The sequence below is a fragment of the Aphidius gifuensis genome, linkage group LG5 (assembly GCF_014905175.1).
Source record: "Aphidius gifuensis isolate YNYX2018 linkage group LG5, ASM1490517v1, whole genome shotgun sequence".
In the NCBI taxonomy this organism is placed as follows: Eukaryota; Metazoa; Arthropoda; class Insecta; order Hymenoptera; family Braconidae; genus Aphidius; species Aphidius gifuensis.
The window spans coordinates 10,569,034-10,593,731 of record NC_057792.1 but is presented as its reverse complement, the minus strand read 5'-3'; the positions used below and the strand labels follow the sequence as shown (position 1 = coordinate 10,593,731).

The 24,698-nt window shown below is 29.0% G+C and overlaps 1 protein-coding gene across 2 annotated transcripts in view; it reads right to left on the bottom strand.

Moving 5' to 3' along the window:
• The window catches only part of LOC122857595 (tetraspanin-33-like), a 66,843-nt gene that overhangs the window by 5,384 nt on the left and 36,761 nt on the right, over positions 1-24,698 (bottom strand). For both annotated transcript variants that reach the window (XM_044159850.1, XM_044159849.1), the window contains exon 3: positions 22,898-23,071. In XM_044159850.1, coding sequence (XP_044015785.1) covers positions 22,898-23,071 — 174 coding nt within the window. The remainder of the gene's footprint in view (positions 1-22,897; positions 23,072-24,698) is intronic.

Here is a 24,698-nt window from a genome sequence, read left to right as displayed (position 1 = left end):
TAAATCAACACAAATATAAAAAAAATAGATCATTCAATTTACTCTTTTTTAACTAAACAAGTATTTTCCTTTGAAACCATTCTGTTCAAAGTTGTTTGTAAATAATCGAATTTCTACTCGATTTTTTTTTAATTAGGCTTATTTTTCAAATAAATTAATTATCTATGTTGACGATTTATTTCAATTTTTCTTGCCTCGGCTTTTTTGAGATAATGAATGTCGAAGTTGGCAACTTTCATACACGAGAATAGGGCGAAACAATTTTTTTCTTTTCTTAGCAGCATATAGTAGATCCGTTGTCTACTCGAAAACTTATTCTTTTCTATCAAATTGTAGATAAGAAAAAAACGAATATAATTTGAAATAATAAGTTATGTTTGCCACGAATTTTAAAAGTTATTCGCGTTTAAAAAAAAAAATATTCGCTTTCTTGCGGCAAGTAATGCACACAGACGTGACATACGCAAGCATATAATGTAGCTGTGTACTATACTTGCTTGCTAGCAGTAGTGTTAGTGTATGAACGGACACACTCAAAAGCCGATTTTCGAGACAGGAGCGCAACAAAATTTCGGGCACTCAGGCATGAGGTTTAGCGTTATGATATACGGGCCCCTCAAACTACAAATATTGGTTCAAAAATGACTTTTACAAAGAGCCTTAATACTTTTATTTATGAAAATTTGTCTATGGCAGGTTTTTTTTTCAATAACATGATAATTCAAATAACTATTTTATCGATCAAGCAAATTATAACCGAATTATATAAAGAAAGCTTTAAGCATGTACTGTAACTTTTTTTTAAAAGAAAAAATGTTTAAAATAAAAATCGGTATTTGCTTATATTTTGGATAACTTTTAAACAAAGTTATATTCAGCTCAAAAAATTTAATAATGAATTCCTGAGAGCCACCCTGAAGAGAGTGGCTTTCGGTATCAAACAGACAATGAATTTAGGAATTAAATGAAGCTTGCAAGTTAGACTTTTAAAAAGTTATGCAAAATATAATAGAACGGCAATTTTGTTTTTTTTGTTTATTAACAATCTTCTAACGACATTCAAAGCAGTTGTCAACTCTATGATTATAAATTTTGTCATCTCTAATAACCTGGTGAAAATTGCAATCCATGATTTGTTCTTAGTTTTCTTATTATTTGACCTTGAAAATTATATGGCGATCATTTTTTTGTTATCAATAAATGAGCTAACAAACAAAATCACTTAAGCTTCACTTACGTAAAAAAGGTAAAAAGGATTACTTATTTTCCATTAATTAATTTTTTTTTTCAATTCAAGAATGTTCAATAAAAAAATATAATTCAAGAAGATTTTTTTTTTTTAATTTATGCTTTAAAACGATACTAACTGAAATTTCAATAAATATTATTAGATCTATACTTTAAATGAGTATATAATAATCTCTTAGTGTATATATTTAGTTATTCCCTGGTAGAAATTTGTGAGCGCTGCCTGACTTAACCTGTACAAGCATATATGCTTATACATGTAAAGTCGGGCCAACGCCGGGCCGACGGAATTTTTCTACCAGGGTTCATCAAAAATAAAGTATTTAATTTTCAAGATAATAATTTAAGGTATTATATGTCAGTATTTTTTTTTTTTTCTCAAGAGTGTGTGCTGTCTACTAGTTAACATGAACTTGAGCTATATCAAATCATGTTTATATTTTTATTTTTTTAAAAGTAAACAAAAACAAAGATCTGGTAACATTTGTTGGGGCGTGTGGCCCGCGTTACCTTTGAAAATTGAAAATTTTCAATACTCCGGCTAGGGCCGTGTTGAATTTTATTTGTTGATAATAAATTTCGATTGTTCATTAACAATAAAATCATTGAAAAACGATGTATCGATACACGAAGAGAAAAATATATGAGATTTTCATATACAGTATATAAAAGTCGCACCAAATCTGCTGGTATATGAGAATTTCATATACTGTATATGGAAATTTCATATACTACATATGAAAAAACCATATACTCGGAATCTTTCAGCTCAAAGCTAGTATATGAAAAATTCATATACTGTAAATGAAAAATTCCATTAGTACAATATATTTTAAAAAACAATAAGTAACTCGTACATTATTGTAAATGAATAATGATAATATCATTTTATTTGTCAAATTCATATCTCTCGCATATTAAGGTAGATTCCGGTACAATGAAAATATTAAGATTTTTAAAATATTTAAAAGCTCGCTGCTCAGTTTTAAATTTTCTCGAAAAATAATCATAATTTGTAAACATATCATCATATGACTCATAATAATGTAAAGCATTAAAATTTGTTTTCTTTCTTAAATTAACTTGAGTGTGTCAATCACCAACAACAATTGCGCGCCTTCCCTGCCGTTTTCTCAATAACAAATGCGAGTATTCGCGCTGTCGTTTTGGTCTGAGCGCTTGTTAAAAACGGTATTGAAGGCGCGCAATTTGTTGTTAAATCAATATCTTTTTTATTTATTGGCATAAAAAGCTGAAATTTTCAGGAAAATTTCATGACATACTAATAAACAAAGTTTTCGCTCAAAATTATGTCGGTCATGAAATTTTCTCGATACTTTTTTGCGTCAAAGCGCAAGAAACGTAGTTTTCGTCGCGTATCAAATAAAAATTTCCTATAAATAAACAATAAACGCAAATCGAATTTCTATCATTACTAAATGCATCGCTATACTGTACTTAATATGTATTTAAAATTTCAAAGCGATCCGACAATATTTCAGAAAGTTATATTTAAAAAAAAAAAAAGAATTAGCCCGTAAATTTTTGTCATTTTTATTTTTTATTTCGTTAAGGCGACATGAAACCCGATTCTGCCTTACCATCAAAGATAATAAAACAAATTTTCAATTGAACTTTTTTCGAAAATGGCTGAATAGAAAATTCTAAAATTTTAGCAGCAAGTCTATAATAATGTTTCCGAGGGCATGACACTTTTTTTTTTTTTTTTTTTTGAAAACTTTTTTTAAAGTCAAAAATTTTAAAAAATTTTCAATTGAACTTTTTTTGGAAATGGCTAGATGAAAAATTCTAAAAATTTAGCAGCAAGCATATAATATCACTACCAAGGGCATGACAAATTTTTTTTTTTTTTTTTTCGAAATTTTTTTTTAGTCGAAAAATTTAAAAAATTTTCAATTGAACTTTTTTTGGAAATGGCTAGATGAAAAACTCTAAAAATTTAGCAGCAAGTATATAATATCATTCCCAAGGGCATAACACTTTTTTTTTTTTCTTTTTCTAAATATTTTTTTGAAGTCAGTAATATTTAAAAATTTTCAATTGAACTTTTTTCGAAAATGACTAGATGAAAAATTCTGAAAATTCAGCTGTAAGTCTATAATACTACTCCCAAGGGTCTTCTGAAATTTTTTTTCTTTTCTTCAAGAAAAAATAAGAGACATCTTCATCATACTATACGAGATGTATCTTAAAAATTTAAAATACGCATAAAACTATTATGTAATATTTTCAAAGAGATCTATATTTATATTAACTAGAAAAAATGGCTACTCCAATAGCAATTTTATATTAGCCGTGGCAAGTTCAAAGAAATAATAATTTTTTTTTTTTTTTTATTCGAATGATATAGTTACTATTTAACAAATTTTAACAATGGACAATCATTCTCATTATTTTTGTTTATTTGTTGTGACAATCATTTGAAGACTCAAATAATACATATACGCAATTTATAACAAAAAAATGAAATGACGAATAGATGACGTCGGAGTTAACTTGAAACTTAGAAAAAATAAGATGCCCTGTGGTCTAGAGGTCAAGGCGTTTGCCCGGAAAGTTATAAATTGCGTATATGTATTATTTGAGTCTTCAAATGATTGTCACAACAAATAAACAAAAATAATGAGAACTGTTGTCCATTGTTAAAATTTGTTAGATAATAACTATATCATTCGAATAAAAAAAAAACAATAATTATTTCTTTGAACTTGCCACGGTTAATATAAAATTGCTATTGGGGTAGCCATTTCTTCTAGTTAAAACTAGTTACGTTTGCGGGGCTCTAGTGACATTTTGGATTGCGCCTCGAAACAGCGCTCACACTGATATAACAGCTGATCTTACATTGTCCATCTCTTCTTCTTGAGACAACAGCAATTTATTGTTAATTTATAATTTTTTAGCTGTCAATATTTTGTAATAATAATGGGTGCACAAAAAAATTAAACACACTAGAAATCGTAAATGGACAAAAAGGTATGTATAATGGTTTTATAATCGTGTTTTGATGTTGCTGTCATAAAATTTTCATATCTATTTATCCATTCATTGTTTTTATTTATTTATTTATCCAATTATCTTTTCATTCATTTATCCATATATTTATTTACATTCCTATTTATTTATACATTGATTTATTAATCCATTAATTAATTAATTAATTTTTTAATCTGTATATTTACTGTATTATTCGGGTATTTATTTATCCATCCATTAATTTATTTAACGGTTTATTAATTTATTTATTTACCTATTGAAGTGTTCATTCATATATTTTTTATTTATTTATTAATTAGTTAATGTTTATTTATTTGACCATTGTTTCATTTATATATGTATTGGCGGAAAAGTGGGGAACTCCCTAACCCAGATTGACTGAACACTAAAATCCCTAGCATGAAGCAATAGTAAATTGAGGGTATTTCAAGACTTGTAAAAAATACGTTCGTTTACAACAAAAGTCCTATTTATCTATAAACAATAAAAAATTATTGTATTGTAAATAAATATATTCTTTACAAGTCTGGAAATTCTCTAAATATGGCATGTAGCTGAAACTAACCATCAGAGGTAGCGACCAGAGTTAGCAAAACCCATTACAGACACACCAACACTCGTATTCAATAGACAATAGAAAAACAAATTTTTTCTAATAAAAATAATAATATAATTACATATAAATAAAAGCATAATTTATCTAGTGTCTTAAATTATAAAAAAAAAATTCTTTGTGTTTACTTTTTTTTTCTAATTGTTTAAACCGTTATTGTTTATCATCAAGACAAAAGTTTATTATGCTTATTTTATTTAACGCTTGATTTGATGGTTCAAACCAGTTGACAACTAGAAAAAAAGATACTAAATTCTATTTGTAAAATTTATTTAAACATTTAAATCGATAAATATTTGAAATAAAAAAATTGTAATATATAGTAATAAATATGTAGATTATAATAGGCATGATAAAATTCTACTTCATTTATAAATAATAATTATTTAATGTTTTTTGTTTAAATTTCAAGACAAAATTGAATTATGTGTTCATCTATATTTCCTCATATTTTCATTTTAGAATTTTTGTATTTTTATTGTCTCTACTAAATAACAACAATACCACTAAAAGAAAATTACATGTATTTTATATATAAAATAAATAAAAATACCAAGGACAAGCAGTAGCTAAGGAAAAGATATAGCTAAGGAATTAAAGCAGCCAAAAAAATTAAATGGCGAGCAATATCAATTTCTTAGCTTCATCTTTTCCTTATCTACTGCTTTTTCTTGGACATTTTTATTTATTCAACAATTAAATCTTATGTAATTTATTTTTTATGAAATATATATACCAAGGAAATGCTGTAGACAAGGAAAAGATGAGCTCCATCTTTTTTATAGCCACTGCTTTTCCTTGGTATTTTTTCGCACTACGAGAAAAGTTTTTCAGTTATTTTCCACTAACCTTATAGTAAACACTACCATAGTCGATTTCAAATCAATGTTATTGTATACTAGTAAGTTACTGGAAATGATTTGTCATCTGGGTTAATAGCTTTTTGCTTACTCCGGTGACTATCTTTTGCAGCTAGTTTGAGCCGCATGATATGATGCGGATTTACTATTGCTTTATGTTAGTTATTTCGCGTAAAAGTAATAAAGTTGGTGCGTAATGACGTTATTTACAAATCGAGTGTTAAAATTGACTTGATCAGCAATTTTTGGTAATTTTTTTAAGACGACTTTCAATGCATGATGACGGTAAATTGATCTTTCCGCGGTCATCTCGAGATAATTCAGTAGATTCCTCAGTTTTATCCCAGACAATACTTCGGTCACCAAGTGGAAGTGCTTCAAAAGTAGATCTAGGTCAAGGTAAGGTAGGTAAATTTCAAGATTTTTCTAAATTGCATAACGATCTTTCACATATGAAAGATGTTAATATTACAAATATAGATTTCGAAAACGAAATCATGAATGAGAATTGTATTGATGAAATATTCCCTTTCGAATCTGAAAAGAATCATCAAGAAACGAAAAACTCAAACATTAGTGAGGATGAATATACACCCTTAACACCATTCCAGAGTTATTCTGAAGAACATTGCTTTTGTACAGAAATTTGTACGTGTCCCCAAAAAAATGATTTAAATAGTAAATCGAATTTTTTGGAAACCATTCTCGAAACTGAGAGTATTGACCAGTCTGTTTATAATGATAATATTATAAAACAAGACAATATGATTAGTTTTGATTCAAAAATTAATGTAAGTGATTCAGTTGATCACTCTGCTCATGATAACTTGACTGCAATTCAAAGTAATACTTTTGAAACTATTAACAAGCTCATTGTTCCTGAAAATAATTCAGTAACGATCAATGAAACAGATTTAACTGAGCAAAAGATTACTGATGATTTAATAATACCTAAGGATAATTGTTTAATTCCAGAAATGAATAATTTACTGACTGAGGATGACGATACTAATAATTTTAGTAATAATAATAATAATAATAATAATAATAATAATAATAATAATAATATTAGCGATGAAAGTTATGATGAAAAGAAAATGTCTGATGTATTCATTCCAGATCGAAAAATAATTGACATAAATCATTTATTCTTAAACTTGCATGAACAGTTTGATCACCATAACGATTGGTGTCCAAGTGCGTTTAGAGATATGCACATATATAAGTACTACGATACTGGTTTAAATTCTCGACTTTACGTAGAGTGTTTGAATTGTGGGCACACTGGGGATGTTTGGACTGATCCAATAGACCAGAAAAATAAAATTCCACTCAATGATAGTACGGTTTTAGGAACTTTGACTTCCGGTATAGGGTATAATACTATGCATGAGTTTTTAGCAAGTTTAAATATTAAAACTTTGTCTCATAAAACTTATGAGAAAATTCGTATGGTTAGAATTAATGACCTAGTTCATCAAGTATTTGCTGCAAGCATGAAAGCAGCAATAGCAGAAGAAATTGAATTGGCATTGAAAAATGGTAATGTTACTCCTGAAGGAATTCCTTGTGTAGCAGTGGAAGTTGATGGATCGTGGTCAAAGAGATCTTATAAAAATGGAAGGTATGATGCTCTATCAGGTTTAGCTGTTATTGTTGGCACAAATACGAAAAAAGTATTGTTTCTTTCTGTACGAAACAAATATTGCTCGGTGTGTGATAGAGCAAAAAATAAGAATACAATACCTGCTGAAAACCATAAAAATTACTGTTGGAAGAATTATGACAGGAATGCTGCTTCAACTGCTATGGAAGCAGATATCCTCGCCGAAGGTTTTCGACAAAGTTATCCCATGCATAAAGTTATTTATAATCCAATTGTTGGAGATGGTGATAGCAATGTTTACAAAAAGATTCAAGAAATGGATCCTTATGCACATTTGGGCATTCATGTTGAAAAAATTGAATGCAAAAATCATTTATTAAAAAATTTTAGTAAACATATCGTTGAAGCTTCAAAGTACCGAGTAAGTCTCTCTTTAAGAAGAAAACTTGCTAAATATAGAATACCTGTACTGCGAAATTATGTTGCTACAAGTGGATATAAAATGCGATCATTGATTGAGAAAAAAATCAAACAACTCAACTCTGAGCATTTAAACAGAGAAACGATCATGAGAAAATTTGCAAAGTTTATGGCAACAATTCAATCTCATACCTTCGGTGAACACAAATTTTGTGATTCAGAAGAAATGATATGCGACGAAAGAGATGATAATATGGTTAAAGATCTTATAACAGTTGGAATATACGAGTTAATTTCAAGGCATGTAAATGATATAGCAAGGTATTCTCAAGGTCTATTGAAAGATAAAACAACAAATCATGCCGAGTCTCAGCATTCTATTACCAACAAACTTTTGTCGGCACGAAGAATAAACTTTAGTATGCGTAATAGTTATGAATTGAGAGCGCTGTGCGGTGGCGTACAATTTAATACTCAAGATGTATCATTCAGCAAAAAATTTGGCGTATACAATACCGGAACGAAAAATACTGTTGAAGTTTTATACAGGAATGACGGTGCTTAACTGCTATAAGCAATACAATCTCCTAAGGTTTTTTACAATTTTGTCGGTGGTTTTCTAATAAGTTGGAGATGGTGATAGCAATGTTTACAAAAGATTCAAGAAAGGATCCTTATGCCCATTTGGTTACATTTGAAAAACGTTTGAAAAAATTCATATGAAAAAATTTTAGTAAACATTTCGTTGAAACTTCATATATTGTAAGTGAAAAAGAAGAAATTTTGCTGTATATGAAAACCTGTTTTGCGGTGGGTTTTACAATAAATAAAAATAGATCATTGATTGAGAAAAATTTGACAACTAACTCTGAGCATTTAAACATAGAGAAACGATCATGAAGAAAATTTGCAAGTTTGGTCAACAGATTCGTAATCTCATACCTTCTGTGAACACAAATTTATATTCAGAAGAAATGATATGCGACGAAAGAGATGATTATAGTTAAAGATATTATAAGTTAAAGAAATTTAAAGTAAAACGAGATAATTAAACATTTATTGTATAGCAAGGTCTAATATGGATAAAAAACGAATCATGCTGAATCTCAGCATTCTATTACCAACAAACTTTTGTCGGGACGAAGAATAAACTTTCTTGTAATATAAAATAAGATAGGACGTTGTCGGTCACGTACTCTAAAACCGGCGTTGGACATGCCTTAATAATAAAAATGTTCCTCTTCAAATTTTCAAAATGGAAGAGAGTAGACAAGCTAGTGTAAAGGCTACTCAATTATATAGAATGCGCAACAAATTTAAAAAAAGACAATACCAGAGCAAGACTGATAGAAACTATGGCCCAAATTGTGAAAAAGGTGATATTTCACATGAGCAATATCAGTTACTTTCAGAACAGCATTTTGAAAAATTGAAACGAAATCAAGATGATAGAGTAGAAATTGAAAAAGAAACGAGATCTCAAGCTTCATCTGCTCTATGGAAAGAATATCGCAAAAACTTAATCACAGCATCCCATTTTGGAGAAATATTTCATTTGATGCCAACAACATCATGCTCTAATATTGTTAAAAAAATTCGCTATGATTTTGGTTACTGTACAAAACAGATGAAATTAGGTAAAGATTCGGAAAAAGATGCTGTTAAAAAATTATCAAGTTTGATTGATAAAAGTATGTCTCCATGTGGTTTATTTATTGATAAAGCTTGTAGCTTCATTGGTGCAACACCAGACATGTGCATTGAAGAAGAAGACTCTATCGTTGAAGTCAAATGCTTAGCATCTGCAATAGGCTTAACTGTAGATGAAGCATTAAAGTCAAATACTAATTATAGACGAATTTTTCACAATAAAGATTTAAATAAGATGAACGAACATCACAATTATTATTTTCAAGTACAAGGTCAGTTAAATATAACTCAAAGACAACACTGTTATTTTACAGTATACACATTGACTTCAAAGTTTAATCATGTAGCAGATGAAAGCCATTACATGAAATATGAAAACATGGAAATTTATGATATAAAATATATCATTGTCGAAAAAGATCCAGAATTTTGGAAAACTTTGCAACCTGTTTTAGAAAAATTTTACATGAATTGTCTTCTACCGGAAATACTAGATCCAAGATATGAATTTAAATTGCCAATAAGAGATCCTTTGTATATTATAGAAGCTCAAGAAAATGCAGACGGAAAAAAGTCAGCAAAAAAACGACTCAGAAAAGACGAAAATATTAATGACGTAGTTCCATCAAAACTTATTAAAAATAATAAGAAAAAGTCAGTTGGTATGATTGATATCTCAAGCAATGCAACGGAAAAATATCTAGAACAAGACGATGACGTTCAAGTAATTAGTTCATTGCCAGTAGATAAACAGTCTAGAAAAGAGAAAAAATTTTATCAATCTGAGCAAATCCGGATATCTAGATTATATGATAAAATTATTAAAGAATTACCAAGCAGACAAGTTGAGATCATCAAAAATATCAATTCATGTTATATGATACAAGATGATGGAATACAATTATTTTTACAAACACTAGTAAAAAATACTGATTTTAATACGTATCCTGTTTGGTATTTAAACAGTCTTCACGTTGTAAAACCTTCTGAAAGTAAGAAGGATATAGTAATAGTGGGTGGTACTAATGAATTTCGGCATTGGGCATGTCTGTACTACAATGGTACAGAAATTTATATTTATGACAGCTTAGCTCGTAACTCTTATGATTTGTTATCAAATGTTGAGAAGAAATTCGTAGCGAAACGCTATCCTGAAATAGATAGAAACAAAATTTTTTTCAAAAATGTAACACGACAGCCAGATGGTACGAGCTGTGGCGCATACGCTTCTGCGTATGCAACAGCTGTTGTATTGGGATATGATCCAAGCACCATCAACTTTTCACCAAAAGCTTCAAAAATACGTAAGCATATGGCAAGCATTATTATTGAACAAAAAGTTTCGCTTTTTCCAACGGCTACTGAAAACGCATAAAAATAAAATGCTTAGATACTGAATATAACGAAAAAAAAAAAGTTCAAAATGATTATCAATACAATAAAGGTAATGAGCTTCTAGTCATGCAGTTATGAGAATAAGTATTTGTGATATTTTCAAATTGAAATATAAATATGTATGATATTGAACAGAGATTGTGGCACACGATTAAATCAATTTTTGATATAAAAGCAAGGAGGCTCATCATTGAAAAAACAATGATGGGGGTGGATGGAGGGACTTCCAATAAATTATCAATGAATAATCGATATACATGATGTATTAAAATTAAATATTTAGCCATATAAGAATACGCGAAGAAACACGTAAAAAAAAAATTTTACCGCAGAGGAATTATCTCCACGTGTCTTTTACGCGGAAAAATTTTTTACGAATTTTCTCCGAATCGACTTGGTTAGAGAAACGTTCGGAAATATTTCTCCGTGATAAAATATACGCGAAGGAACGTGTGAAAAAAAAATTTTTACCGCAGAGAAATTTTTCCGAAATCAACGACGAGGAATAAAATTTCTCACCCATTTCTCCGCATGAGTCAATTTGGAAAAAATTCGGAGTGATCGCGGAGAGATTCGGAGTAACCGCGGAGAAATTCGGGCAAATTCGGAGAAATATTTTCACCAGGGATGTCCTTAGCTACTGCTTATCCTTGGTATTTTGTTCGTTTATTTGACAAATAAATTTATTAAAATTCATTTTATAAAATTAAAATACCAACGAAAAGATGTAGATAAGGAATTAATGTTGCCCAAAACATAATTTTTCTGGCCACCGTAATTCCTCAGCTACATCTTTTCCTTAGTTACTGTTTTTCCTCGGACATTTTAATTTTGTTTAAATAAAATTACATGTATTTTAAATATTAAATAAATGGAAAATCCCAAGGACAAGCAGTAGCAAAGGAATGACAGTTGCCAAAAAAATTATGTTTTAAGCAACATTAATTGATTAATTTCTGAGCTGCATCTGTCCCTTAGCTACTGACACATAAAATGTTTATTGCTTGATATTGTTAAAAACAAATGCATCAGTAGATATTCAATAACAAAATATATTTTACTCTTCTAAAATGTCTCTCATTCAATGGATATTTCAGAAATACTGTGCAACGAATATTTATGGTAAAAAAAAGATAGTCAAGTTCCCCAAGGTGCACCCTAAGTGTTCCGTAGGATTTTTTATTTTTTTTCTTGCTTTTTACAAAAATATTGTAAAAAAACAGTTTGTGACACTACATATCGTTAAATAAAAAAAAAAGCAAACGACCGAAAAATTTGAAAAAAATATCGTAGAGTCTACAGACGAAGCGTCGTCGATTAAAACATTGCCGGAATTGATCGGTCAATATTTGGCATTGCGCCATGTCCAAAAATGGGCATATTAAATCTAATAAGGCCCAAAAAGTAAAAAAAAATATCATATCTGTTTTTGGAAAAAAAAACCTAAATTTATTTTAACATTGACTAATTCGGTTCAGCGGTTCAAAAAATATTGTAAAAAAACAGTTTGTGACACTACATATTGTAACGAGATTTTCTCGTTGGCCTTATAAACCCAGCTACTTTATTGTTCAGACTTCTCGCCGGTGATATTATTTAATTATTTAATTAATTTTATTTGTTAAAACCGGGTAAACCCGATGATATGTATTCGATTCATTATTATTATTATTATTTGAAACTCCAGCTGGATGCGGAGAGTATACTGTTCAACACACTATAGTAAAAAGGGAAAGAGGGGAGGAATTTAGTTTTGTCGAGATATTTTTTTAGAGTAGCACAAACTCTCTCTCTGCTTTTGGACTCCGAGCTGAACAGTCGTTCTCTCTGAATAAACCAGGTATTCTGAGCAGTGGCTATCCCTGAGGATAGCCTCGTGTTCGTTTTTGGTTATGTTTGACTTGGGTTAAGCCCGGCTTCGTTTAGCTTCGAATATTACTCTCGCGGATATCTTTGATTTAATTAATTATTAGAGGTTTGTGACGACGAACTACGATTAAGTTGATCTAGTTAATTCATATTATTGGTATTATCACGCGTTAGCTAATTTTCCAATCACGATTTTAGTCTTACTTTGTATCTGATTAACGTTGGGGTATTTACGAATTTAGAATCGGTTTACTGGCGGTTTGTGCGATCAAATTACGATTAAGTTGAGGTAATCTCGGTTCTAGTTTTGTTATGAAAATATACTTGTATATTTGATACGTTTTTAATTGTGTTTTGTATTTTAATTATTGAGACTTTGAATATAAATCTTGGCTTACGGCTTTGCTTAAATATTGTTTGTTAAATTTATTGTTCAATTAATTCTCACACACAACTTTACCCGTCCCTCTCTCCATAACCCACACCCTGAGCGACCCTGAGGTTTTCCTCGAAGACTGAGTCTATGGAAGGTTTGATTGATTGAGTTTCTGGTGTTAATTTTGTGCTTTTAAATTCTGATTACGACTACGATTATGTTTGAGATTTCAACTACATTTATGATTAAGTTTGAGTTACCGTTCAGTTCCCGTTACGTTGCAGTGTTGCAGTTGGATTCCCAGCAGTTTTAAGTGTTTTATTTTGAAAATTACGTTTCAGGTTACCATTATTATTATAGATCTCATATTTTAGTTTTTGGTATTATTGTTCGGCTTAAAAATTGAATAAACAAATTATATATTTAATATTTATTTATATTTATTTATAAATATTGTTTTAAAAATATTAATTCCCATAGCAACAGTCCGAGAAGGACTCAAAATGTCATGTTACAATATCGTTGAATAAAAAAAAAAATAAACAACCGAAAAACAAGCCGGCCCGTTTGGTGTAGTGGATAGCGCTCTTAACTCTCCACCCAAACGTCTCGAGTTCGATCCCGGACTACGGCAAACAAAAATTATTGTTAGATAGTGCAGAGTCTATACAGTAATTTTCCATCAAAAAGTTGTCATTTAAGGCAACTCAGGGCGATGTAAAATAAAGGCTCGTTTTCGAGAATCTGTACAATCTTCTCGAAACTCCAATAATGATCATTTGGTTGTGGATCGACGTGGAAGTCTATGTGTCACTCCGCTACAGCCGTGAATCGTCATATACATATGGCACTCTGTCACAATCGTAGATCGTCACGTGGTCATCAGCGACTGTCTACTACCACATGTTAATCTCATCAATATATATACTCATCTCTTTACATATATAATAATACATATTATTAAGAAACAAAACTTGTAATTGTAAAACTTATATAATGTAGCCCATAAGTACGAAATGACAAGGGCGTAATACTTAATAAATAAATAAATAAATAAAAATTTGAAAAAAATATTGTAGAGTCTACAGATGAAGCTTCGTCACTTAAAACATTGCCGAAATTGATTGGTCAATATTTGGAATTGGGCCATGTCCAAAGATGGGCATATTAAATCTAATAAAGCCCAAAAAGTAAAAAAAAATATCATATCTGTTTTTGGAAAAAAAAAAAAACCTAAATTTGTTTTAACATCGACTAATTCGGTTCAGCGGTTCAAAAAATATTGTAAAAAAACAGTTTGTGACACTACATATCGTTGAATAAAAAAAAAAATAAACGACCGAAAAATTTGAAAAAAATATCGTAGAGTCTACAGATGAAGCGTCGTTGATTAAAACATTACCGGAATTGATCCGTCAATATTTGGAATTGGGCCATGTCCAAAAATGGGCATATTAAATCCAATAAGGCCCAAAAATTGGAAATAAATATGACCATTGCTTTTGGCCAAAAAAAATAAAGAAAATGAGCATCTCACAAGCCAATTCGATTCAGGACTTCTCGTTTTATCTCAAAATAACAAAAAGTCACAGAAAAGCGAAAACATAAGTGTCCTACGGAACACTAAAAAATTGTTCAAACTTTTAAAAATTTCTAACTTTATATTAACCAACAGTGGTACAATTTATCAACGTGATAATTAATTAAATGACTTTTGTTCTCAAAAAAAGTTCTCAAAATAATTTTAAAAAAATTCTGAAAAAAGATCTCAAAATATTTCTAAAAAAAGTTCTCAAAAAAATTTTAAAAAAAGTTCTTAAAAAAATTTTGAAAATATTTGTAGAATGAGTTATAAAAAAAATTCTGAAAATATTTGTAGAAAAAGTTCTAGAAACAATTTTAAAAAAAGTTCTAAACATATTTTTAAAAAAGTTCTCAAAATATTTCTAAAAAAAGCCCTAAGAAAAATTCTCAAAAAAATTCTAAAAAAAGTTCTCAAAATATTTCGTGAGTGTTTTCAATCAAACATTATCATACCAGTACTTTGACCAGGACATTTTTCCGTACTTTTAACAAGACATTTTCTGGTACTTTGTCAAGGTCATTACCGGTCCGTCGATCAGGACATTTTTCGGTACTTTGACCGGGATATTTATCGCTCGTTGATAATTTAAAAACAAAAAAACACAAAAATAACCAAAACCACCCACTCCACCCCCTTAAAAGTTTATCCTAAAATTACTTAAATATATTTTTCTTAATCAGGAGGGTAATTTAAACTAAATTTTATGAATAAAAGAATTTTAAACAAAAAAACCTGTGAAAACAGCCCCCCCCCTGCCACCCATAATATTGACTTATTTCCGCATTTTTCCCATAATCAGGGTATTTTTCTTCAAATACGCTGCCGCATATCCTATGATTATCAAACACGGTGTATATCTTGTCGAAAAAAATTTTAAAAAAAGATTCCCCAAGGTGCGCCGTAAGTGTTCCGTAGGATTTTTTATTTTTTTTCTTGCTGTTTACAAAAATATTGTAAAAAAACAGTTTGTGACACTACATATCGTTGAATAAAAAAAAAGATGTGTGTTATTGTACGCACAGGGAAGTGAAACTCCTTTAATAATTCTAATAAATAGTAATTAGAAGATCTCTCGTTGCATTAATATATTTTTGACTAGTTGTCTTTTTCGCTCTCCTCTCGAGTGAACTATTATGTTCATTCAGTCATTAACAATTATGATAGAAACTTTTTAATTTATTGATTAGTTATAATATTAAGGTTCTATGTAAATGAAATTCTAATTTAAAAACTCAACACAGAATATAATTTTATATAAATATTTATTTATTGAACAACTAGTCAGCCGAACACTTCTACTACTCTTTTATGTATACTTTTTATTTTATGTATATATACAGACTGTCCCATTTTAATTAGATAATGGATTTTTCTTGAAAAATATAGCTCAAATTAAAAAATGATTCAAGTAAAAGTTGTAGGGTTTAGAAAGGGACCTAGAAAAAAAAAAATTCAAAAAATTCAAAATTGTGGAGTTTCAGGTATAAAAATAGTTTTTTAAAATGGATACTGTATTTCTTTTTTGCACCAAAATGTTTCTTACATCAAAACTAACACTTTTTATTTGAAAAATTTTTCGATAAAATCACTGTTTTTTCGGCTCGATTTTATCTGTTGATGGATTTTCCTGAAAAAAAAATGGCTTTGATTTGAAAATGATATTTGGAAAAGTTGTAGCGTTTAGGAAGACAAAAACGGAAAAAAAAAAAATTTTGGTAAAAAATTCAAAATGGCGGAGTGAGAAATATGGATAAAAAGAATGGACTTAGCCAAAAAATGTTATTTAAAAAAAGTGTTAATCTTGATGCGAACAATTTATTAGTAAAAAAAACTTACACCTAACCTTAAAAAAAAAAAATGTTCATACTTTAAACTCCGCTATTTTGTACTTTTTTAAAATTTTTTTTTCCTTTTCGTGTTTGTCTTCCTGAACGCTACAACTTTTCTAAATATCATTTTTAAATTTGAGCCATATTTTTTGAGGAAAATCCATCAACAGAAACATTTTAGTACAAAGAAAAAATATAGTATCCATTTGAAAAAACTTTGTTCATACCTGAAACTCCGCCATTTTGAACTTTTTGGTTTTCTTTTTTTTCCAAGTCCCCCGCCAAACCCTACAACTTTTACTTGAATCATTTTTCAATTCGAGCCACATTTTTCGAGGAAAATCCATTATCCAATTAAAATGGGACAGTCTGTATATTCATGAAATACTGAGTTTTTTTCAGTTGCTCTTTTATCTTCAAGATTTTTGTCGGGATGATATTTTTTAATATTTTCCCGATATATCAACTTTAGATGACTTAAGGTTCCAATATTATTGAATATTGAGTCAATTTCAGCCTTGTAATCTGACATGTTACAGCCTGAAAAATATAAATAAAATTAATACAAATTATAATGGAAATAAATTTGATTTTGATTTAGTAGCTATCTCCTCAATATTTGAATAAAAAAAAAAACAAAACAAAACGAACTATTTGATGTTTAAAAAATTTAATGTCAAATATTGATCGATTTTTTCAACATCTTTTTTATGAGCGAATTAACCACAAACACATGATGATGCATCATCGCCACCACTACCACCACCGTGTATTTGTTCTATTATGATTGCTGTTGTTTATATATGATCAATATTGTTGTTGTTATTTTGATTTCCACTTGGTACATCATTTATTGAATTATTATTTACTCCTGTTGTTGTTGTTTCATTGAATGATTCAATATTTAATCATCTGTTCCATTTTTTTGTCCTTAACAAATTCATTCAAGATCTTGAATTTATTTCGATCATGACAAACACGATCATAACAAGCACAAGCACTTGAATAACCACTATCTTGTGTATATTATTTGATTTTCAGACAGATTCATTTTAAATACTCATTATTTGTCTCTTCAAATCCTATACAATCTAAAATACGATCTTTACTATCTTCACGTTTACGTAGTACTAAATTTTATCCACATATTATTTATTGTTGTTTGGTATTGTGATTATGATGTTGCTGTCGTATTATATCAAGCACATGAATAACCACTATCTTGGGTTTTATTTGTTTATTTGACAAATTCATTTTCGATACTCATTATTTGATTAAAATTATTATTACAACCACCAGTACAAGTCTCATGAAAATTACCAGACATTGGTATAGGATCTAGTCGTATTTTATTAAATTTTACTGATTTAGGATTACCAGTACATTTCTCACATTTTTCTGATAATATTTCAATGTCATTAACTGTTTCTTGAAATCCTATACAATCTAAAATACCATCTTTACTATCTTTTCGTTCACGTGGTACCACATTTCATCCACATATTATATATTGTTGTTTGGTATTGTGATTATGATGTTGCTGTCGTATTATGTCAAGCACTTGAATAACTATTATCTTGTGTATTATTTGTTTATTTAACAGATTAATTTTAAATACTCATTATTTGATCAAAAATAACATAATAAATTATATATTGTATATAATAAAAGTTTTAACCTTAATATTCACCTTTGTCTCTTGAATCTTTCATGAAACTATTTAAAATTTTGAAACAAATTTTAAACAAATTTTTTCGTATCGTTGTCAAGGGAATAAATAAATAAAACAAAATAAAAAATAATTTAAAATTACTTACCTTCATACCGTTACTTTCGTTGCATCCATCTTTTGTTTTTTTTTTTTTTACTGCCCATTCTAAAGAAGTTTCACTTAAAAAACAGTAAAAAAATAAAAAATCGGAAAAACGAAAAAGCGTCGACGACGATTAAAACATTGCCGGAATTGATCGGTCAATATTTGGAATTGGGCCATGTCCAAAAATGGGCATATTAAATCTAATAAGGCCTAAAAAGTAAAAAAAAATATCATGTCTGTTTTTGGAAAAAAAAAAAACCAAAATTTGTCTCAGCTTGTTGAAAATTGTCAAGTCCAAAAAATGGGTGTGTACTTAGTTAAAAAATTAGTTTTAATTGGTCAAAAATTAGTTCAAGAGAGGGTAAAAAACTATGTGTAGGTAGAGGGATTTTCAGACATAAAATTGGGCCTTGTGTGGTCCAAAGGGTGGCATAAAAGTACCGTATGTAAACAAAAATTATAAATTTTACGACCGGAAAGTCCAAGACGTTTTCATGAATTTATTTTATTTTGAATAGTTATAAATTTGCCTTTTTATTGTCGATTTTACGATCATTTTCTGTATTAGAAATTCGTTAGTGCAGTTGTTTGACAGATGTGAGATTTTCTCTAATTCTTGACAAATAATGTTTTGAAAAATATGTTATAATATTACCAAAGAGAAACTTGAGTTTATGGTTTTATTTGTTACGTGATTTTTACTCAAAAAATCTATGCATTAGTTGACCATGTGTGGAAATATTCGAGTTTGTTAAAAAAAGACTATTAAAAGAGTACATAAATTAAATAATCGTTGCTTAAAGTATTTTAGAAAAACTATAAAATCAAATTGTTAGTCAGATGTTATTTAAAATTGTATGATCTCACGATCTAGCCATAAAAAACCAAGTAATAATAAAAATTATAAATTTGTTGTATTTTATTTTAAAAAATAAAAGAATTAAAATCTGGTCAGTCTGGGACCGACAGACATGTGGTTCGACCCGGAACACATTGCAATGTTAAAACCCTTCTTTTAATACTGTAATCTCCTGCCGTAGGCGCACTAATTCTTTTATTTCCTATTTTTTAAATCCTTTGTTTTTTATTATATATTCAGGGTATATTTTGATACCTTGAGCTCCATCTTACGCCACATAAGAGAAATACATTGAAAGGGGCCAGAGACCTTGCACCCTCAACGATTTTCTTGAGCCGGCACTAATGCCAAGCGGCAATACTGCCCATTTTAATTATTAATTTAAATGATAAATTAGTACAGTGAGTGATATCGACAGAATCTAAAAATACAAGGATTCTCTCAATACCACTCATGTTATAAAATTTTAATTAGAAATATTTTCAATTGATAAACAAAGATCACGCCTTTTAGGCTGACCAATAGGAAATACATAGACTGAGGAAAATAGAAAATGGAGCAGGAGAAAACTGAACGTTTCCGAAGTATCCCCACTTTTCTAAGGAATGACTGAGTCCTAAACTAGATCGATCGAGATTAACTAGATCGATCGGTCCGCAGTCTCTGCACCATAACTAGCTCTTCCAGCTCTAATTAAGTTCTACTTAATCGCCGAAGCTTTATTCTTCTAATAAAGACTTAAAAAATTTTATTTTTTCTGAATTAAAACTTAGAAAATTTTAATATTTCTAAATTAAAACCTAAAAAATTTTACAATATCTGAATTTTGACTTAAAAAATTTAATTATTTCTGGATTAATACTTTGGATAATTTTATCCTCGGTTCATCGATAAGTTCATTTATTGAATATTTTAATAATTCCTGGATTTCTGGATTCAATTACTTTGATTATTTTAAATAAATATGTATAGCCTTCAGCTATATATAAAGTTAATTAAATTGATTTTAAGTATATTTTTATTTCAGTGGAAATAATTATAAATCTCTTAGTCAATAGCTTCATTAATTTTCTTCAAATCAATTGAACGCTTGGTTCAATAATTTGTTAAAATTGAACAATTAGATATTTTTCGTGAACAATTAAATCACGATTTTTATCAAATAAACCTAGGGTCTGTGTAACGCGAGTGCACCATTCAATTACAAGCACTATGATTCATTATCAGTCCGTTTACATAAAAATATAAATATATTGATAAATTATATTAGTAAATATAATAATCCCAGTACCAAATAATTAGAAGCCAAGCCAAGGTCGAGGTCCACGTCGTTCACAGCCAGTAATTTTAATTCAACAATTATTGTAAGTACAAATATTACTTGAATATTTAGTGTTTGTTCGCGTTTTATCAGTGTAATTTTAAGTAAATTCTCGACGATTATCAAGTGTCATAATTACGTAATTGTAGAGTCAGTGTTTCATTTATTTTAACAACTAGAATGCTTCCCAATCTAGTTGATTACTCGCCGGGTTACGTAATATTCAATTGACGGGTCTTTTCCTTCAATATTTCTAATCCCTGACTCCGTAATTTACTTGATTTTTCTCTCTCTAAATTATCGACGCGTTGGGCCTTTTGTTTTAACTAAATTTAAAGCGTTTAATATTTTACAATTTATATGAAGTTGAGTGTGTTTTGTATGTAATGTCTAATTCAACTCATGGCGTTTTTATAAATAAAATCAATGTTTTGTCTGATTATTAAATCTCTTGCGTCGACTTAATTATTTTACTGCTGAATTATATCTGTGTTCATATTATACTTTTCGTGTCCATTTCAGGTGTCATTTATCCTTCCTGAATTACGCGACTAATTTCCCAAACCTACCTATAGTGTCTTAAGTGAGCAAGGTGAATTGGGTTAATTAAAAATATATCAGACAGGATTATTTTATTGAGTAATAATTAATTATTTGATATTTAATCCGGCTACGATATTTCAATACCATCCTCTAATTCAAGGAACCTTTTTTATTACAAAAATAATATTCAGCATCTTTTTCTGTAAGAAAACAGTATATTTATTACTTATTTTGATTGATAGTCTTGCACCAGACTTTCTTTCACAGTAACTTCAAATTTTTGTCAAAACATAGTAGACATCTTTTGTCAAATCTTTCAAAAATTTATATTCTCTTTGAAGTCGCTTAGTCTTGGTGTTTATCAGTTTTATATTATAATTATTTTTTTTGTCTAGATAATAATAATTACATTTGAAGAAGAGTTAACAAACTTTTTAATTTTTCTTATTTTAAGAGAAAATAAACTCACATTTGTTGTATTTTCCTCCCAAAAGAAGAAGATGACAACATCTATCGATCGCTGCTTTTTCAATTTTCGTAAAATAATCATTATTTTTCATAAACTTGGCGATTCTGCTTGATAGAAAGATATTAAATTCATCGTTTAATGTAGCCATAACTCCAATCGTATTCATTATGAATCTTCTGTAGAGCTGTTACTTTGTCCTTTCTATTAACCTCCAACTCAGACATTTTTTTAGGATCCAATTTGCTCTCCATTTTAGCAACATTATTCAATCGTTGTTCCATTTTTATATATAATGGTCTTTTTCTACAAAAATTTTAATTTCAAGCAAATAAATATGTATAAAATATAATAATTACTAATGTCTATGTATATTATTGAATTGCTTTCTTTCATGTCTTTACAGTCTTGATATTCGAATGATAAAATTTCACAAAAACTTCTCGTTTTTATAGGGATAAATACAATAGAAGAGAAGAAGGAGTACCTATTCAAATGACACGTATTTAGAGTCAGCAAATTCTTACGTGCATATAAATTTTTGCAATTATTATTTATTTTTTGTTATAAACAATACAGCAAAAACTACTACAGCAAAAATTACACGTATTGAATGTCACCAAATTTTTTTTGCAAAATCGTATTCTAAAAATATTTATGTATGAGACGTGAGACGTTAAAAAACCTGCAAATAACCTTCGATAGCTCGGTTGGTAGAGCAATAGACTGTAATTGTATATTGTTATAAACAATTCAATAAAATATCCATTGGTCGCTGGCTTGAACCCGGCTTGAAGGAATAACTTTTTGTTATTTAATGAGACAAGACATATGACATGAAAAATCTCACGTCAAAATGATACAATTCGATTTTTCCTGGTCAAGTCTATATTACTGACACATGGCAATTTATACATTTAAATGAATTATTCAAATTTCTTTAACATCTCTGCATTATCGACACATGACAATTGAGAATTCTCACGTTTCAATGATATATTTAAATTTTTTGCACCATCTCTGTTTTACCGACCAAGTTGCAGTCCCCCGTCCCTCTCTGATCTACTTTTTTTCAACCACCTTCTGATATAGATATAACTCTTCTTGATACACTATTCACTTACGTTTTGGTAGATATTAATTTTTCTTTTTCGCACAGCCAAGAACCACAACACTGAGTACATAGCTTATTTTTTGAAAAAAAAAATCTCTTTTTTCGTGGATTGTTTGTTTTATAAAATATTGTTCGAGATTAAATAGAAAAAAGACTCAACTTTTCTCTATACGCACAATGTATAAACTTGTCAAAGAAAGATCTCCACTCACATGTAAATATTAAAGTGCCAAGGAAAGACATCTATGGTGAACTATTTTTGAGCGTTTCACGTCGAGTGAAAAAAATTTAACTTTAACACATTTTTACCTCTTGTTGACCAAAATCAATGAAGTTTTGCAGGTCTGGATCTTCTCTGTAAGTTTGAATGATTTTGTGGGTGACGGATTCCTCAAGCAGTGATTGCAACGTATGTGGAAAAACAAATCCAACGATTGAAATACTCATTTCAAGTAGGAAAAATGCTAACAAGCACCAGGAATACTAAAAAATATAATAAAAGTTTATTAGTGAATACTGCGATTTAAAGCATCTGAATATTTAGGTTGTTATTAGTTCACTTGACAAAAAAAATTAGACAATGAAACATCAGTAATTAGTAGTTTTATTCAAAGTAATTTATGGAAATCAATAACAAGTTATTTTCATTCTAATCAAGTACTTTATTCGTTTATTATGATGATTATGAAACTGGTAATGCTCTTGGTAGTCATGCAGGATATAATAAAATGGCTGGGATGTACGTTCAAATTCCATGTTTTCCTCCTGAATTTTCGTCATCACTCAATACAATTTTTGATGCTTTTAGATTTAAAACCAACGATAGAATTATTCATGGAAATTTTGCAGTATTTAGACCACTACTTGGAGAGCTAGAATTATTAGAGACGAAAGGAGTGGTTATAAAGTTACCTCAAACCACTACAACTTTGTATTTTAAACTTGGTTTAATATTTAGGTGATAATTTGGGTCTTCATTCAATACATGGTTTTATTGAAGGTTTTTCGAGAAATTTTTCATGTCGGCTTAGCAAACTAAATAAAATACAACGCTTTTTAGCTACTGTAGAAGATAAATATTATATGCGAACTGAATTATCATATAATATAGAGCTGAATGATCCATCAGCTACTGGAATCAATGGTAAATGTATTTTCAATCAAATTCCAGGTTTTCATGTATTAAAAAATCTATCAGCAGATTTAATGCATGACGTTTTAGAGCATGTATGTAACGCTGATATTCCTTTGATAATTAATTATTATATAACACAAAAAAAATTCACACTCACTAAGCTAAAACAGCGTTTAAAAAATCACGATTTTGGCATGATAAATTCACGCAACATTCCACCAGCAATAACTCTTGAACGGTTAAAAAAGAATAATATTAAAATGTCAGCTTCTGAAATGTGGAATTTTGTTAGACACTTTGGTTTAAATATTGGTGATACAATTCCTGAGGGTGATGAAGTTTGGGAATTATACCTAAGCCTGCGTCGTATTCTTTCACTCACGACTCCTACTTCATTACAGAAAGAATCGTCATTACTTTTAAAAAACCTCGTAGCACAACATCATTACTTAGTAAATATCTTCCAGGTATGTTTTATATATGGAAGATAATGTCGATGAAACTCCATGTTTTGGAGTAATTCAATTTGTATCTCTTCATACAAAGTAATTCAAACTGCTGACAAACATCATATTATTTATTATAATGAATTACGTGATTCACGACCAAATAGTTTATTGAACAAAAAAAAATATTAAATATATTTTAATAAAATCTTATTTGTAAAAATTTTTGATATAGTATAATAAACATAACTGATTATAAAATAAATTTTTTTTTGATAATCTATTTTATAATTTATAGAGGTGTGCGAATATTCGAAAACTCGAATAATTCGAGTTTTCGAATACCGAATTATTCGAGACTATTCGAACTATTCGAATTTCGAATAACTCGAATTATTCTTCTTCTATGACAAAGTTAGATTAAATTCTATTACTGAAATAAATTAAATGAAAAGAATCTAAATTTTTATTCATTTTTCAACAAAAAATAAACAGCCTAAATTTTTTAGTGTTCCGTAGGACACTTATG